The sequence below is a fragment of the Fistularia commersonii genome, chromosome 22, assembly GCF_037954325.1.
Source record: "Fistularia commersonii isolate RoL2024-O1a breed Wild chromosome 22, RoL_Fcom_v1.0, whole genome shotgun sequence".
Taxonomy (NCBI): Eukaryota; Metazoa; Chordata; class Actinopteri; order Syngnathiformes; family Fistulariidae; genus Fistularia; species Fistularia commersonii.
In genome coordinates this window covers 12,499,245-12,515,529 of record NC_141305.1, presented here as the reverse complement: position 1 = coordinate 12,515,529, position 16,285 = coordinate 12,499,245, and the positions used below count along the sequence as shown (strand labels likewise).

The 16,285-nt window shown below is 40.7% G+C and overlaps 1 protein-coding gene across 1 annotated transcript in view; it reads left to right on the top strand.

Moving 5' to 3' along the window:
* Positions 1 to 16,285, top strand: part of zmat4a (zinc finger, matrin-type 4a) — a 156,362-nt gene that overhangs the window by 74,792 nt on the left and 65,285 nt on the right. Inside the window, exon 4 of the mRNA XM_086169614.1 lies at positions 10,767 to 10,923. Coding sequence (XP_086025740.1) covers positions 10,767 to 10,923 — 157 coding nt within the window. The remainder of the gene's footprint in view (positions 1 to 10,766; positions 10,924 to 16,285) is intronic.

Genomic DNA, 16,285 nt, shown 5'->3' with positions numbered 1-16,285 from the left:
TAAAATTGGTGCATTTTGCAATATAATTTCTCTTAATTAGAAATGAGTACATTGAGTACTGTAACTAATCCTTTTAATCGTGTTTATGCCTACTTCACTTAGCAAGTCCCATGTCAAAGGCGGATCAGTTTTTGCTAACGTGTGAAACAGGGCAAAGACTGAAGCTCAGCACATTTGGTTAAACATGCTAAATATATGGATCCATTAGTAATGAGGTTTTTCGCGGTGTCACAAGGATGCTACTTTATAATTATTATATTTGCCTTTTTCACCCAGATTACAATTAACTAGTTGTCTGTGCGAATGGAACACATGCCGGCAATGACCATCCAAATCTTGACTTTTCTAATGACAATTGTAAGGAATCGTTCTTCTGTTCCCCAAAATTTACAGTAGGTTTCAAGTTTAGATGCAAGAGTTAATAGTTCAGTCACTTGGATATTTTGTGTTTTTTTTTAGGGTGGAGAGTGTTTTTCCATTTTCCTCCTAACTATCAAGAGTCTACAGATCTTTTCTGCCTCAATTTGTTGTCCGTATAAGATGGGCTGTATGTTGATAAAGACAGTCACTGCCAGACTTAAACTATAGCCTGACAACATTCAGGAAGGGATCCTTCCAGAAAGAAATCTAACATCCTACATACAGTGTGCATCCCTCTGAAATCCCAGTAGAGGGAAGATGTTGCAGGAAGACAATCGCAAATCCTGAAAACTCGTGCTCCAGGGCTTTCAGGCCAGTTTTATACACTGAATGATGGTGTTCAATTGCTGCTGCATTATTGTGAAACCAGCTGCCAGCCACTGACTCCACCTTTTTTTTTTTTAACCTGTGGGCTCAACATAGTCTTAGATGTTCTCAACCCACTCATCTTCTCTATGTTTGTAATAATGCACTTACACTTATATTGTCATTTTTTCGTGTGTGTGTGTGTGTGTGTGTATGTGTGTGTGTGTGTTTCTGTCATTCTTCGAGTATTCATAAAGTCATGATGATTTTCTGTTTCTTGTAATAAATGCCCCAAAACAATTATAAACTATATAAAAGATAGAACTCACTTGGAGCCCTGAGATATTATAACTGTTAGCTTATTATAATTATTAGCTCACTTATAGGCTTAGTTTTTGGTCACATGACCAAAACAAGTATCTTAGCGTGTCAAGAAGCACAGGTGCATGTAATTGGGAGACAGTGTTTAAGATAAAACACCTTTCATATTGATAAAAAATAATATTAAAGAAAATAAATATTTCCATATTAAATGAATTGATGCATAACTACGACTGCACAGTTGTGCAGGGACCTTTATGTGTGGGGGTTGCATTCTCCCTGTGTCTGCATGGGTTTCATCCTACAATCCAAAAACATCCAGTAGATTAATTGGAAAAATTGGGGAGATTCCTCAGATGTGTGAATGGGAGTGAATGGCCGGTATGTCTGTATATGTAGCCCTGTGATTGACTGGTGACCAGTCCAGGGTGAACCCCGCCTCTCGCCCATTGGCAGCTGGGATAGGCTCCAGTATGCCCTTTGACCCTGGGTTGGATAAGTGGTAGACAGTGGATGGGTGGTTAACTCACTGGACCAACACTGGTGATACCTCTGATATAAACTTAATGAAGTTCTTGCTGAATCAAAAGGACATTGATTGCAGAGCGTGAGTATCTGCTGGCTGTACACAATTCTGGATTCTCATATACTTTTAAGATATGTTTTGTGTTTTTTTGAAACCAAGAAAATATATGCAAACAGTAGGTTACTGTGAACCTCATGCTATTGTTTGTGAGCAGCAGAAGCAACTAAAGTGTTAGCCCTACTGATTTGCTTGGGAGCTACAGACTGTATTGTTAACAGTAAGTCCTTTTATATTCAGTTTTCAGGGATACTTTTACACTTGGCTGCCCTATTTCTTCTGCATGCACCTTGAGGGAGATGCACTTTGGCAGAGTGTTTCCTGGCCTCCAGATTTATCCTGGCCATTATATGGTTTAAAGCCAGACCAGGATTAACCCAGTCCAGACTAGCTGCAACCCAAATAATATACCTCAAGGTGCTGTGAAGCCTGTTGAGTTCAGCAAGGGTGAGAAAACACTGTCAGATGAAGACTGCAAGCTTCAGCTGCTGTATTTCTTATTCAACGACAAGACGAACAAAAACAAGGCTGTCCAACGATGTAAAATATCACTTAGCCCATCTATTTCATGCCACAAAAACAAGCAGGCAAAGGACACACTGCTTCACTTAAACCAGGATGAAAATTTGCAGCACAGCGCTGATACCAAAGAGAATTCACTGCTTGCAAATCAAAAAGATTATTTTATTATGCTCCACATGAATGGGAATGAGCCAGACCCCCCCCCACACACACACACACTCACTCACACACAAACACACACCCTGTCTCTCTCTCTCTCTCAGTGCCTCATAAGTTACATATTTATGAAATGCAGTGCAGCAGTACATCTTCACAATGTAGAACTCTACAAATATTTCTCATTGTTGGTTTGAAATTACATGTATAGTCATGGCCAAAAGTTTTGAGTGACACTTTCACAAAGTTATGTTCCTTCAGGGTTTTGAGGTGTTTGCCAGATGTTTCTATGGATGTGTATGGTTGTGTTCTCAAAACTTTTGGACATGACTCTACAGTACAGAGGTGAAGTGGGTTGTGTTTCTGACTATTCATGGATTTTCTGAGCCCAAAAAAGCAAAAAAAAAATGTTTTTTTACAATAACTGCACTTTGTGAGATTATTTTCCCTGCTGCACATTGTATGACCTTCACAAGTTTATCAACCTTTCATCCTATGACTGTCAATCTGGCAACATATACCCACCTGCCGTTTCATTAATTACATTTCCCTGCAATTTTGGTCTCATTTATTTAGTTTAATTAACCATGAAATTATGAATCGTCAAAAATGACAGTGATGCCTCAGCTGCTGGTGTAGTTGTATTCCCCTTGACTTTACATTTTGCCATTATGACAATCATATCATGCCAGTAAGGATGGCAAATTAGCTTGTTTGCTGCTGAAGGAAGGCTGCGTGTTTGATGAGCGTGCGGGCGCGCGCACATGCGCGCGTGCGTGTGTGTGTGTGTGTGTGTGTGTGTGTGTGTGTGCGCACGCACGCATGCAAAGAGTTGGTGAAGGACAAGACCAAGGACAGAAGGAGGAGCTCTGTGTGTTCCTCTCTTCCCTATGTGTGTGTGTGTGTGAGTGTGTGTGTGTGTGTGTGTGTGTGTGTGTGTGTGTGTGTGTGTGTGTGTGTGTGTGTGTGTGTGTCAGAATGACTCACCGAGCTGCAATGTTTCTCTGTTATTCTGTTATCACATACTGCGGGAGGAATAGCTGTGTCTTTGTCTCCTTTCCATCCTCACAAACACACACGTAAGGAGGTGATATACTACATCACCACACACAACACTTGAGCAAAGTGTCTGATATGACCTGCTTGTACAGGACTTGCTAATATTGAGACCTTCATGCCACACAATTTCTTTGAAATTATTGCTCTGAAATTACATTTTTTCTTATTGATATGGTTTATGAAGCCATAAATATCATTTTTTTTTTCTATTCAATTAGTGTGTGTCATCCATGTTCCCCCCATGACTGCGTGGGTTCCTCCAGCTTCTACTGTTTCTCCAGTCCAGTACATGCAGGAGGTTCCTTGGAGATCCTAAACGGCTCAGACTGAGACTGTGAAAGGTGGCATGTCTCTAAATGTGGCCCTGCAATTGACTGCCAACCGCTCCAGGATGTGCCCGGCCTCTTGCCCAGTGACAGCAAACATAGGCTCTAGCATCTCATGAGTGCAGGATATGTGGTGTGGATAATGAACAAATGAACTCCTGAATGTACTGTCCAATTTGTGTGGTGCATTTATTTACTTTGGCAGATTTTGTTTTTTGTTCTGTGTTTGTTAGTATTATTCAACATAATATCTGAGAGCAAATATTTAGTCATGAGTTACAGATTTTGCAATCTGTAAGATAATGTGCAGAACAGAAAAATCTGCGCAAAATGCACAAAAATTTAACATTTTGTGAAAGTATCTGAGCTGTTGTCTATTTTTTTGGCCTAATAGGGATTCCACCATGAGGAGAGTGACTTGGACCTGTTGAGGATGACAATTTAGTTCCCTTTCCTTGTTAGTGTAGTGCCTTGGGGACCTTAATGCAGTATTAAGTTTGGGGTGAGCCAGTGCTTTGAGCAGTGAGAGAGGAGTGGGCGATTGGATCAACCCAGTTGGGGTTTATTGATTTAATATGTTTCTATTTACTCTTTACTATGGAACAATTGATAAGAAAGCACTTTCTTAAGGAAACATGAGTCCTTATAACTTCAAGTGCGTACAGAACGCAGGGCTACTTTTGGTCCCTAGAGTCTTTAAAAGCAGAACAGGACCCAGAGCATTCTGTTCCCAAGCTCTTCTTCTGTGGATGCATCCTATAATTTCAAATGAGGGCCGGGCATCCTTTCATTGTTTAAAATTAGGCTTTTTGAGAAAAGTATTTACATTGGGCTAGGCTAGCCTTTAGTTTTGCTGCTGTAGGTTTACTCTGCTGAGGCACTTCTCTCTTTCTTTCCATTTTTCCATATCCTGTCATGTCATGAAGTCCCTTCATCAATGCCTGGTGGCAACTTTATGTCTTCTCTCGAGTCCCTGGGCTCTATTTTTCAGGTTCTCAGGGGGCTGGGCTGAGTAGTCCTGGAAGGCACCCATTATTATTTCATAATATGATTACTGAAGCCATCATTGTATTATGTCACCAGAACCTTGTAGCTGTTAGCACCACTCTTATTATTATTATTATTATTATCATTATCATTATCATTATTATTATAATTGTTTTTATTATTATTACGAGATTGTTGGTGCCTGTCTCAATCATCAAACCACCCCTGTCTTTACACTGCTGCCAGGTACTTCCATTCATGGAGAATGCTGGGTTTCTGTAAATCATTTTAAAGAGGGCAGTCCAGACCTGCATACTATATAAAATCTACCTGTGTGTCCATGTCCTCATGTTTTAGCTTTTTGGATTAAAGCACTAAAATAGTCATAAAGACAACTTTTTTTTAACTTGTCCTTTAATAGATCAAACACATGACAATAGTTTAATCAGAATGAAAGCTGACCTCAGTCTGAAATGGAAATTGACACTAATTTCAGAATGGATGCAATTATGCAATAACTTGCTGCTTAAATGATGCATCAGCAACTGCACACTATGATTATTATTATTGTTATTATTATTATTATTATTATTATTATTATTTACTTAGTAGTAGTAGTAGTGTCAGTCCATATCGGAGCATTGTAAATTGTTTTTTCTGCTTTTTGTTTTTCTGCATCAAGTCATTTGCTGTCCTCTCTCCAGCAGGTAGAATGTGTAAATAGTCTCTTAAAAAATTTTGTCGTTGGAATAGAACAGAGGTATTTATTGCGTTGACCTATTCACGAACATAATAACATTTCAATAAGAACTGCCCCTCATCCTCACACAGCAGAGTAAGCGCAATTCCATCAATGTTATGCTTCTCTAGTCGTACTGCTACCTAAATGTAAAGCAAATAACAAGTATGCTCTAATCAAAAAGTATACTCATACATTCTATCTGAAAAAAAAACCCCTACCACTGGCAAAATACTTTGGAGGCTCATTAAAATTGCTAATTGGTCATTTAGGCTCATGTAACTAAAATAATATTTCATTCTGCTTCGCGGAGTAAGTTCTCAATTTTAACGAAACCTTCCATTTAGCATCTGGGAGAATCTGCAAATTGTCGAATGAAATACTCAAGAGACAATATTTTTTCGGACAGAAAAATTTGAGAATTTAATTTTCATAAAACATACACAAGAGTATCCTACAACACATTTTCAGGTATATGTTTATGTGTATTTGTTTTGGTAGATAGAATTAATATTACAAGAAATTATATGCCTTTTTCTTGTTCGTTAAAATAACAGAAGGTCAGTGAAACAAATAGATAATTAGAAAAAAATGTTTTTTAAACTGTTGATATTATGTTCCTATTTAGCTGCTCTGATGTTATATTCAGGATCCTTATGTGATGAGAATGAAGCAAACGTGATGAGGACAGTTTCATTATGCTGAATAAAAAATATTACAAAGACTTGATACAAGCAGTTAAATGATTCATTCAGACAGCCCTTAATTTCAGTTTTAGTTTTTAAATGTCTTCATGAGCTCCCTCTAGCATCCCCCCACAGTCTACAAACATGCAATAGGTGAGCAGGCTGCCAGGACGTGTAAAGAAGGTAGTGAATGATGGTTTGACTCTATATGTGGTATATTATTGACAGGAAACTGGTCCAAGGAACATCGACCTCACGCCCAATGACAGATAGAATAGGCTCCTGCACCTCTGTGACCTTGAGTGCAAGATACACATTGTAGATTGTAAATTAATGCGCAAATGTTGATACTGTTATCTTCATTGTCGCTCACAAACAGAAACAAAAACTTAAAAATATAGGGCAATGAGATGTACATACTGTCAGGGTAAATACTGGCCAAAGACTAATTGTTTGTTTATTTATGTATTTATTTATTTGGCTTAAAAGATCTTCCGCCCCACTAATCCATCTTTGTCTTCTTCGGGAATCAAAATAGTGTTCTCTGTGAATGCTTGCAAGTATTGATACTAGAATCCCTTTATAAATCAGCACAATGCTGGTGTTGGAGATGTCCTCTTGGATGGTTTGTAAGGTCTTGAGTTGGGTTGGTTTTGAAAATATGGGTATGAAAATTGTGGCCCAGATTGCCAACAATTGCAGATTATTAAACTTCCTGGTATCAGTGGCAATAGAACTACTGTGTCCAATGAAGTGATGAAGGGTGAGAAAGTAGTGAGCGGTGCAGGCTTCACCGGACATGTTGGTGGAGGCAAGTGATGGGCAGGTTTAGTTTCCAAGATAGGAGCCCGGCGGGACAGCTTGGATTGGGGGATGACAGGCGAGCACCTATAGAGTGCTAACCTCATCAGTTGTGCGACCCTGTTTCATTGGTGTTTCGGCCTTTTATGACCATACAACCTAAGTTGAGGCTGGCCCACCGCAGGCTGCTCAGACCTATGTGGTATGTGTTGCCCTGAAGGCGCCACAATGTCATTTGGCCGCCCATAACATCTCCTTCCACTTCAGCCACAGCCAGTGACTTCTTCAAGCTGTACTCAAGCTCCTTAATTGACAAGGGAAGTGAATCGAAGAGTCCCTTGTCTGCTGGCTGCTGTCTGATGCTAAAAGTAACCAAGTAAAGATGAAATCTGCAGATGTAAACAGTTGCCAGTCTAGACCGTCTAGACTGGCAACTGTTTATATCTGCCCTGTCTCACATTAGCAATAGTTGCTTTAATAACAAGTTGCTTGAACAAGTTCAGCTTGTAAAATATATATGTTAAAATAAATGCTCTGCTCCATTTATATATAAGGCATAAGGCATACATATACTTTAATGTTTGCCTCATACTAGAATGTGTTGTTCAAAAAAACACAAAGAATTGTTATTTCTTAAAAAAAAAATCACATTTCAAAATATATTTTTACCTACGGGTGCAACCATTCTTTCAACATTGGCTTCCCGCAAGTTTGAACTTTCGCTCGGTATATATGGTAATAATGTCACATTGTGCCGCTTTGGGATGTAATTTTGGGACTTATGCTATACTACACAGCTTTCCAATGGACAATAAGAGGAGAAAGGAGTGGAAGAAGAGCCCACAGGTGCTGCTAGTTTTAAACGGCCTGGAAAGCCAAATAGCATGCCTAAAGTTTTCTTTCATAAGCATACAAAGATCCTTGAGAAAAGAGGGGAGCCCACTCGAAGAAACACCACAGGCACACAACGTTAGATGTTCTCCTGCAAAAATGTCAACAACCTGCTACTGCAGAAGTAGCACCTGATGACGAAAGACACCAGCACAAAAGGCACCAGAAAAATCACGGAGGAAGCTGATGATGAGCCCCCCACGGTCAGTCTGAACAGCAGTGCGTAAGTCTACAGTTTACAGTTGATGACAAAAAGCGGAGCTCCTTACGACTACATAGTTAGCACACCAGATAGCACACACACCAGAGACTTTTGCCAACCCTTGCCTATCCGCGTCTTAGTTTGTCTTCATTTTGAAGCACATTATGACTTGTGTCTTCAGTGTTATCCTCCTCACTCTGATCTCTCTCCGGTTGAAATAGGAAGGGTTGCACAGATGACATGTTTTTGCACTCTAAGGTAAAATTAATGGGACTGAGCCCAGTTCAACCTCACAACGTCACTATCCAGACAGCATTGTGACGCAAACAACAATGGTGGTCTTTGAGTGAAAAGTTGTTTTACATATTACACATATCACTTTTGGCCGGTGTAAATGTTGATCAAATAGAACAATAACATCTTGGTAACTGGGAATCCCTTTAAGAGACAAATTCTTACAACCCATATCTCATGCCTCTTGTTTAATGTTTACTCTTTTCTTACTAACTCGCTCTACATGAATCCCAAGAATGAACAGAACGGTCAAAATAACAAATCAGTACACATGCTGCTTTATGCCAGCCTAATGTCAACTCAGTGCAGAGTTTTGACTTCTGATAAGCTTTATGAATAAGGCATGGCCACTCACGCTAGAATTCTTGGATTGTATATCATGTCTATCAAGTACCTGAGGGAACACGATCCCCCTCATGCAACCTCCTGGTCTGTCCTAGCCTGAAAGTTTCATAAGTTTTAAATGGGCTTTTCCTCTTCACATAGGGCTTCTGAAAACTCTGAGCCACTCATGAATAATATTGACAGAAACTGTATATGAAAACCTTCATTTTCAAGGTGAATATTGATTCACTAAAACCCAAAATAAACAGATGTGCCTACCAACAGATTGCATGTAGTTGAGAGTTTGAAAAGAATAGTCTCAATTTAATAAATGAAAGAATACAATTTGAGTCTCTAAGATTAAAGGTGTTAGCAAGAGAAAAAAATCAACCATGTTGAGATACTGCAAGCAAACCCATTAAAAAGAGGTATATTGGTGTGTTCATTGAAAAAGTCAATGCCTTTTGCGAAAAATATAATAAAATACTGACAGATAACAAAACATTCAAAGGAAAAAGAAAACCTTTTTCTGTACTTTCATTCTCTGTGCCCATGTATCAAAATTGATCACATTGTCTTACATTGTGCTATTTAAAAGACATGATTAAAATCTGCTATATAGATGTATAAAAGTCTTCGTAAGGTACATTGAATATGTTATTTATCTATTTGAAATTTATTTTCTGTCTACCATTTATTCACTGTATTTTGTATCAGTAGGAAATGAGCAAATATGAAAACTTATTTTTGACTTTGAACATCCATTTTCCATATTGTATTTATATTTACTTTCACCAGCATGGACAAAAAAGTACAAATGTCGATGTTGATTAAAATCAGGTAAAAGGCGATGAAAACTTAAAATGTAAAAATACTTGTATTGGACTGGATACTTGCAAAATATTACTTTTTCCAACTGCAGTAGGTGTCTCAAATTCTGATACACCAGTTTTTGTTGGAGTTCTTCTGTTTAGACTCCCAGACAAAAGATCTCTGTCACATTATAGCTTTTCTTGAAACATGTGGGAAGCATTTTCAATAATTACAGTTTGTCAACTATGTCAAAGCGACTTCATTGAACATCATTTTCTGCCTGCAATCTCCTCCTGTGAAATGTCGGAGAGAGATTTTGGTAACACAATAGACGCTTGTTTATCTCTGCAGTGCTTTCTTTTCCATCATGTTGTCAGACACTTCACTGTGAGCCTCTGCACTATGTGTCTTTTTTCACTGTGTTATTCAACGGTGGCAAAATGCCATATGATGGACTTGTTTCAATTTGTACTAATCATCCCTAGCTAAAAAGAATACAGAATGCAGTATGAAAGCTTCTTGATTATCCTAAGTGCGTGATAACAATGGCAGTTTGCCCCAATTACACATTTGAAGTCATACCATCACTATGTACTTTTGAATCTTTATCTGATGTAGTTTATTGATGAGTTAATTCGCAGTTCTATTGTTGTCATTTCAATACAGACTGATTGTAGCACCTGATATTAAAGAAATATCATGATAATGAACGGGAATCTTCATTTTTTCATTCATCTTCAGCAGATATAATTCTGCTAAGGGGGGAACAAAAACATTCACATTAAGGCCCCCTCCTCACAAGTATATGCACAGGAAAAAGCATCCCACTGAGGTTCTGCAGCTCACTTGGCTCCCCTCCACCTCCTCCATTCTGAAAACTGAAAACTTTCTTTTCCTTGACCCGACCTCCATCTCACATCTCACTGGCAAAAAAAAAAAAAAAAAAAAAAAAGGAACACGTCTCTCCGTTCATCCCGTGCCCTACATGTTCTCTGAGGATAATGGATCCTGGTACAACTTGCCCAGATGGAGACTCGGTGAGCGGTCCACCATAAGCCTTACTGGCCCTGCTATCGTCATTTAACACACAAAGTTGACTCCATTCTCATCCCACCAGGATCCAAACACTCTCGGCAATGAGTTCCTCACCCCTCCTCTCCAAATGAATAAGAAGTATAGAGATTAGTGACTTGTTCAATTTGCAGCTGTCTCCCCTTGTAGATGTGTTTTTGTAACCTTAGAATCTCTCAAGATATAGTCCTCTCTGTATCTGTATTAAAATGTTTCAATGTAATGTTACCTTTATTTATTTATGTTTCCATTTGTGTTTTTGTAGGGCAGCGACGAAGGTGACGTGGACAAGAATAAATGCTGCACACTGTGTAACATGTCCTTTACATCAGCAGTGGTTGCACAGTCACACTACCAGGGTAAAATCCACGCCAAGCGACTAAAACTCCTACTGGGGGAGCAGCCAGCCTTTACAGCTAAAGGTATCGGCCCTGTTAAAAATGCATAGTGATTGTTAAAGATAGAGGAGCACCGTGTGTCCAAGGGGAATCTATTATTGAGCATAAAATAATTAAGGAATGAAACACAGGATGCCATATGTGTTGATAATGTTTAGAAGTGTTGTTATGTACGTGTGAAGTGGAGTAGAACATTGTAGGTGATTTGAAATAATTATGTAGTGTGTGTCTGACTGTCCATGCATGTATGTATGTCTTCTCCTTACATCTCTCTCTCTCTAATGTGTTATTTCTGAGTAGGAGTACAAATAAATACACAGAACAATGATGAAAACAACAGTTTTACATGCAAATGTGTTTCACTGCCACTAAGATTTGTTCTGTGTGCTTTAGGGTCCTATTAAGATACATATTACCATCCATCCATCTTCCCCCTCTTATCCGGAGTCGGGTTGCAGGTGTAGCAGCAGGAGCAGTGAGGCCCAGACCTCCCTCTCTCCCGCCTCTGGGGCGACGCCAAGGCGTTCCCAGGCCAGCCTGGAGACATAGTATCTCCAATGTGTCCTGGGTCTTCCCTATGATCTCCTCCCAGATGGAGGCATCCTGACCAGATGCCGAGCCACCTCATCTGACTCCTCTCTATGCGGAGGAGCAGCGGCTCTACTCCGAGCTCCTCCCAGATGACTGAACTTCGCACCCTATCTCTTAGGGAGAATCCGGCCACCCTGCGGAGGAAACTCATTTCAGCCGCTTGTATCCGCGATCCGGGAAGGTAGATTGAGCGGAGATTGAACGTAGCTTCTCCTTCTTGCTCAGCTCCCTCTTCATCACGACAGATCGGTACAGAGTCTGCATCACTCCCGAAACCGATCCACCTGTCGATCTCCCGCTCCATCCTCCCTTCACTCGTGAACAAGACCCTGAGATACTTAAACTCCTCCACTTGGGGCAGGGATGCTTAGGAATCCCTCTGTAGTTGGCGCACACTCTCCGATACCCCTTTTTAAAAAGGGGGATCACCACCCCGGCGTGCCCGTCCAGCGGCACTGTCCCCGACATCTATCCAATGCGGTCGAAGGCTGTTGACACGGTACCTTTATTGGTTGGTATTTTCTTATATTTATGTATGTTGCATCATCAATCAATTATAGCACAATTAGGCCCAGAAATATTTGGACAGTGACACAATCCTCATGATTTGGGCTCTGCATACCACCACACTGGATTTGAAACAACTACAATGGAATTGAAGTGCAGACTTAAAGGTTTAATTCAACGGGTGAACAAAAATATATAATTAAACATATAAGAAGTATAGCTATTTTCCTCATCTCAGGGGTTCAAATGTAATTGAACAAATAAACATAACCCTAAGTAAAATGTTACTTTAATATTTTGTTGAAAAACAACCTTTGCAGGCAATGACTGCCTGAAGTCTGGAACCCATGGGCATCACAGAATGCTGGGCTTCCGCCTTCGTGATGCTTTGCCTGGCCTTTATTGCAGCTGTCTTCAGCTGTTGCTTGTTTGTTGGTCTTTCTGCCTTAAGTTTTGTCCTGAGCAAGTGAAATGTATGCTCAATTTGGTTGAGATCTGGTCACTGACTCAGCCATTGCAGAGTATTCCACTACTTTGCTTTAAAAAAACTCCTTGGTTGCTTTTGTTTTATGTCCTGGATCATTTTCCATCTGTACTGTTAAATACTGTCCAATAAACGTTCCGGCATTTTGCTGAATCTGAGCAGAAAGTAAATCCCTATACAGTTTGGAATTCATCCGGCTGCTTCTGTTTTTTGTCACATCGTCAATAAAAACAAGTGAGCCAATGTTTTACAGAAGATGTGGTGTGCTTTGGATCATGAGGTCTTCCAATTCTTCCCCAAACTTCTTCCTATCATTCTGGTCCAGCTTGATATTAGTCTCATCTGTCCAAAGAATGCTGTTCCAGAACTGGGCTGGCTTCTTCAGGTGTATTTTGGCAAAGTCAATTCTGGTTCTTTATGGCAGACTTAGATATTGATACATCTACTTCCTGGAGAGTGTTCTTCACTTGAGTGCATGTTGTGAAGGGGTTTTCTTCACCATGGAAAGGATTCTGAGGTCATTCACCACTGTTGTCTTGTATGGACATCCAGGCCTTTTGAGTTCCCAAGCCTACCAGTGTACCTTTTTTTTCTCAGAATGTAGCAAACTGTTGACTTGGCCACTCCTAACATTTCTGCTATCTCTCTGATGGATTTTTTTCTTTTTCTTCAGCCTCAGGATGGTCTGTTTCACCTCCATTGAGAGCTCCTTAGACCGACTGTTGTGTGTTCACAGCAACAGCTTCCAAATGCAAACACCACACCTGGAATCAACTCCCGACCTTTTAACTGCTTCATTGATGACAGGTTACCGAGGGAAGAGCCCATGCAGCCTTGTTGTTTTTTTGCAGCCTTCTGAATCAATTGTCCAATTACTTTTGGTCCCTTGAAAAAGAGGCAGCTATTTGTAAAAGAGCTTTCATTCCTAAAGCCTTGCTTCTATCTGGATGTGAATACTCTCAAATTACAGCCGAGAGTCTGCACTTTAAGCCCATATTGATTATATAATTGTATTCTGAATATATTTTCATCTTCTTCTTCTCATTTTGGCATTTCACTTCAGGGGTTTCACAGAGAATAAACCTTCGCCATCTAAACCCATTCTCTGTATCCTCCTCTCTCACACCAACTACCTTCATATCCTCTCTCACTATGCCCATAAATCTTCTTTTTGGTCTTTCTGCCTGGCAGCTCCAATTCCAGCATCCGTCTACCATTAATAAACTCACTATCCCTCCTCTGTACATGACTGAACCATCTCCGTCTGGCTTCTCTGACCTTCTCTGTAAAACATCTAACATGTGCTGTTCCTCTGATACACTCATTCCTGATCCTACCCATCCATATCACCCCAAAAGAGAACCTTGAGAGCATCTTCATCTCTGCAACCTCAAGCTCTGCCTCCCGTCTTTTCTTCATTGTGACTGTTTCTAGGCCACACAGCTTCACTGGTCTCACCACTCTCTTGCATACCTTTCCTTTCATTCTGGCTGATAGTCTTCGATCACATAGTACCCCTGATACTTTTCTCCACCCATTCCAAGCTGCTTGGACCCATCTCTTCACCTCTTTTCCACACTCTTCGCTGCTCTTGACAGTTGACCCCAAGTACCTGAAATCTTCCAACCTCCTGATCTCCACTCCCTGCAGCCTCACTGGTCCACCCGCGTTCCTCTCATTCACACACATATATTCTGTCTTGCTGCAACTAACCTTCATTCCTCTCCTTTCCAGAGCATACCTCCACCTTTCTAGATTTTGCTCAACCTGTTCTCTGCTCTCACTACAAATCTCAAATATTGCAAACCTCAACCTGTTCTCTCACTCCTGATCACAATGCCATCTGCAAACATCATGGCCCATGGAGATTCCTGTCAAACCTCATCTGTCAGCCTGTCCATCACCACTGCAAACAAGAGGGAGCTCAGAGTTGATCCCCAATGGAGTCTCACCTCCACCTTGAACTTCTCTGATACCCCAATAGCACACCGCACCACTGTCTCACCCCTAGCATGCATGTCCTGCACCAGTCTAACATACTTCTCTGCCACTCCAAACATGCAAAACCAGAGCTTCTCTCTTGGTACACTGTCATATGCTTTTTCTAGGTCTACAAAAACACAATGCAGCTCCCTCTGGCCTCCTCTGTACTTCTCTATCAGCATTCTCAAAGCTAACACTGCATCTGTGGTACTCTTTCTAGGCATGAAGCCATACTGCTGTTCACAAATGCTGATTTCTGCTCTCAGTCTTGTTTCCACTACTCTTTCCCATAACTTAATTGTAAAGCTCATCAACTTCATCTCTCTATAGCCCTATAGTTGCCGCAATTCTGCACAACCCCCTTATTCTTAAAAATGCGCACCATCATCCTTTATCTCCATTCTTCAGGCATTTTCTCTCTCTAAGATCCTGTTGAATAATCTAGCCAGAAAATCTACCGCTGCCTTTCCTTGACACTTCCACACCGCCACAGGTATATCATCAGGACCAACTGCCTTTCCACTCTTCATCCTCTCCAATGCCTTCCTCACTTCACTTTTAATAATCTATGCTACTTCGTGGTTTACAATAGTCACCTCCTCAACCCTTGCCTCTTTTTCATTTTCCATGTTCATCAGCTCTTGAAAGTACTCTTTCCATCTTCCCATCGCTCTTCCAGCATCTGTCAATACCTTTCCCTCTTTCACTACAGCCATTTCCATTCTTTTTGCAAAGTCTACCACCATCTGTCCTTCTGCGTTCCTATCCTGTATGTCAGATCTGCCCATCACTTCTTCATCCCCTCTATTGCCTGCACCAACAGGCCCATTGAAGTCTGCACCATATATCACCCTCTCATCTCTGGGGCTATTCTGAATCCCTACATCTAACTCATTCCAGAACTTCTCCTTAAACTCACGTCCCACCTGCAGGACATAGCCACTAACAACAATGTGCATCACACCTTCAATTTCCAGTTTCAGACTCATAAGTCTATCTCACATTCTTTTCACCTCCAGATCAATCCTAACAAACTCCCTCTTCAAAACAATTACTACTACATTTCTCTTCCTGTCAGTACCATGATAGTACAACTTAAATCCTGCTCCTAAACGTCTAGCCTTACTACCTCTCCACCTGGTCTCCTGGACACACAGCATATCCACTTCCCTTCTCTGCATCATGTCGACCAACTCTCTACGTTTTCCTGTTGTCGTCCCAATATTCAAAGTCCCTATTCTCAGTCCCAGACTCTTACCTTTCCTCTTCTCTCTCTGGTTCCGAACATGCCTTCCTCCTCTCCTTCTCTGACCTACAGTAGCCCAGTTTCCACTGGTTCCCTGTAGGTCATCGGTACCAATGGCAGTTGTTGTTTACCTGGGCCTCAACCTATCTAGTATGATATTATTAGGTTTGATTCACATGTTAGGTTGTTTTGTCGGATGTTCATCCTGACGCAGTCCTTTGCATTCATCCAGGTGTGGGACCAGTTCCGGGAGACACTGGCCCGTGCATCCCCGAGGCTGCATTATCCTGAATATGTTTTCGTAAACAGCTAAAATAACAAAACTTGTGTCATTGTCCAAATATATCTGGGCCTACCTGTATATTCCAGGAAATCTTATGAGAAATTTTATACAGTCCTCAAATCCACACCTACCAAACTTTTACAGAAACAAAAACATATCCTGTTTTGATAACTGTATTACAATTTACTGCCAGCCAACTAGCAGCTGGTTCTCACACTCTGGCATGTTTCTGTGCCTGTGTTTACACACAGCCCTTACCTAGGGCTGGTTGAAATCTGCTTGTGTTGAAATC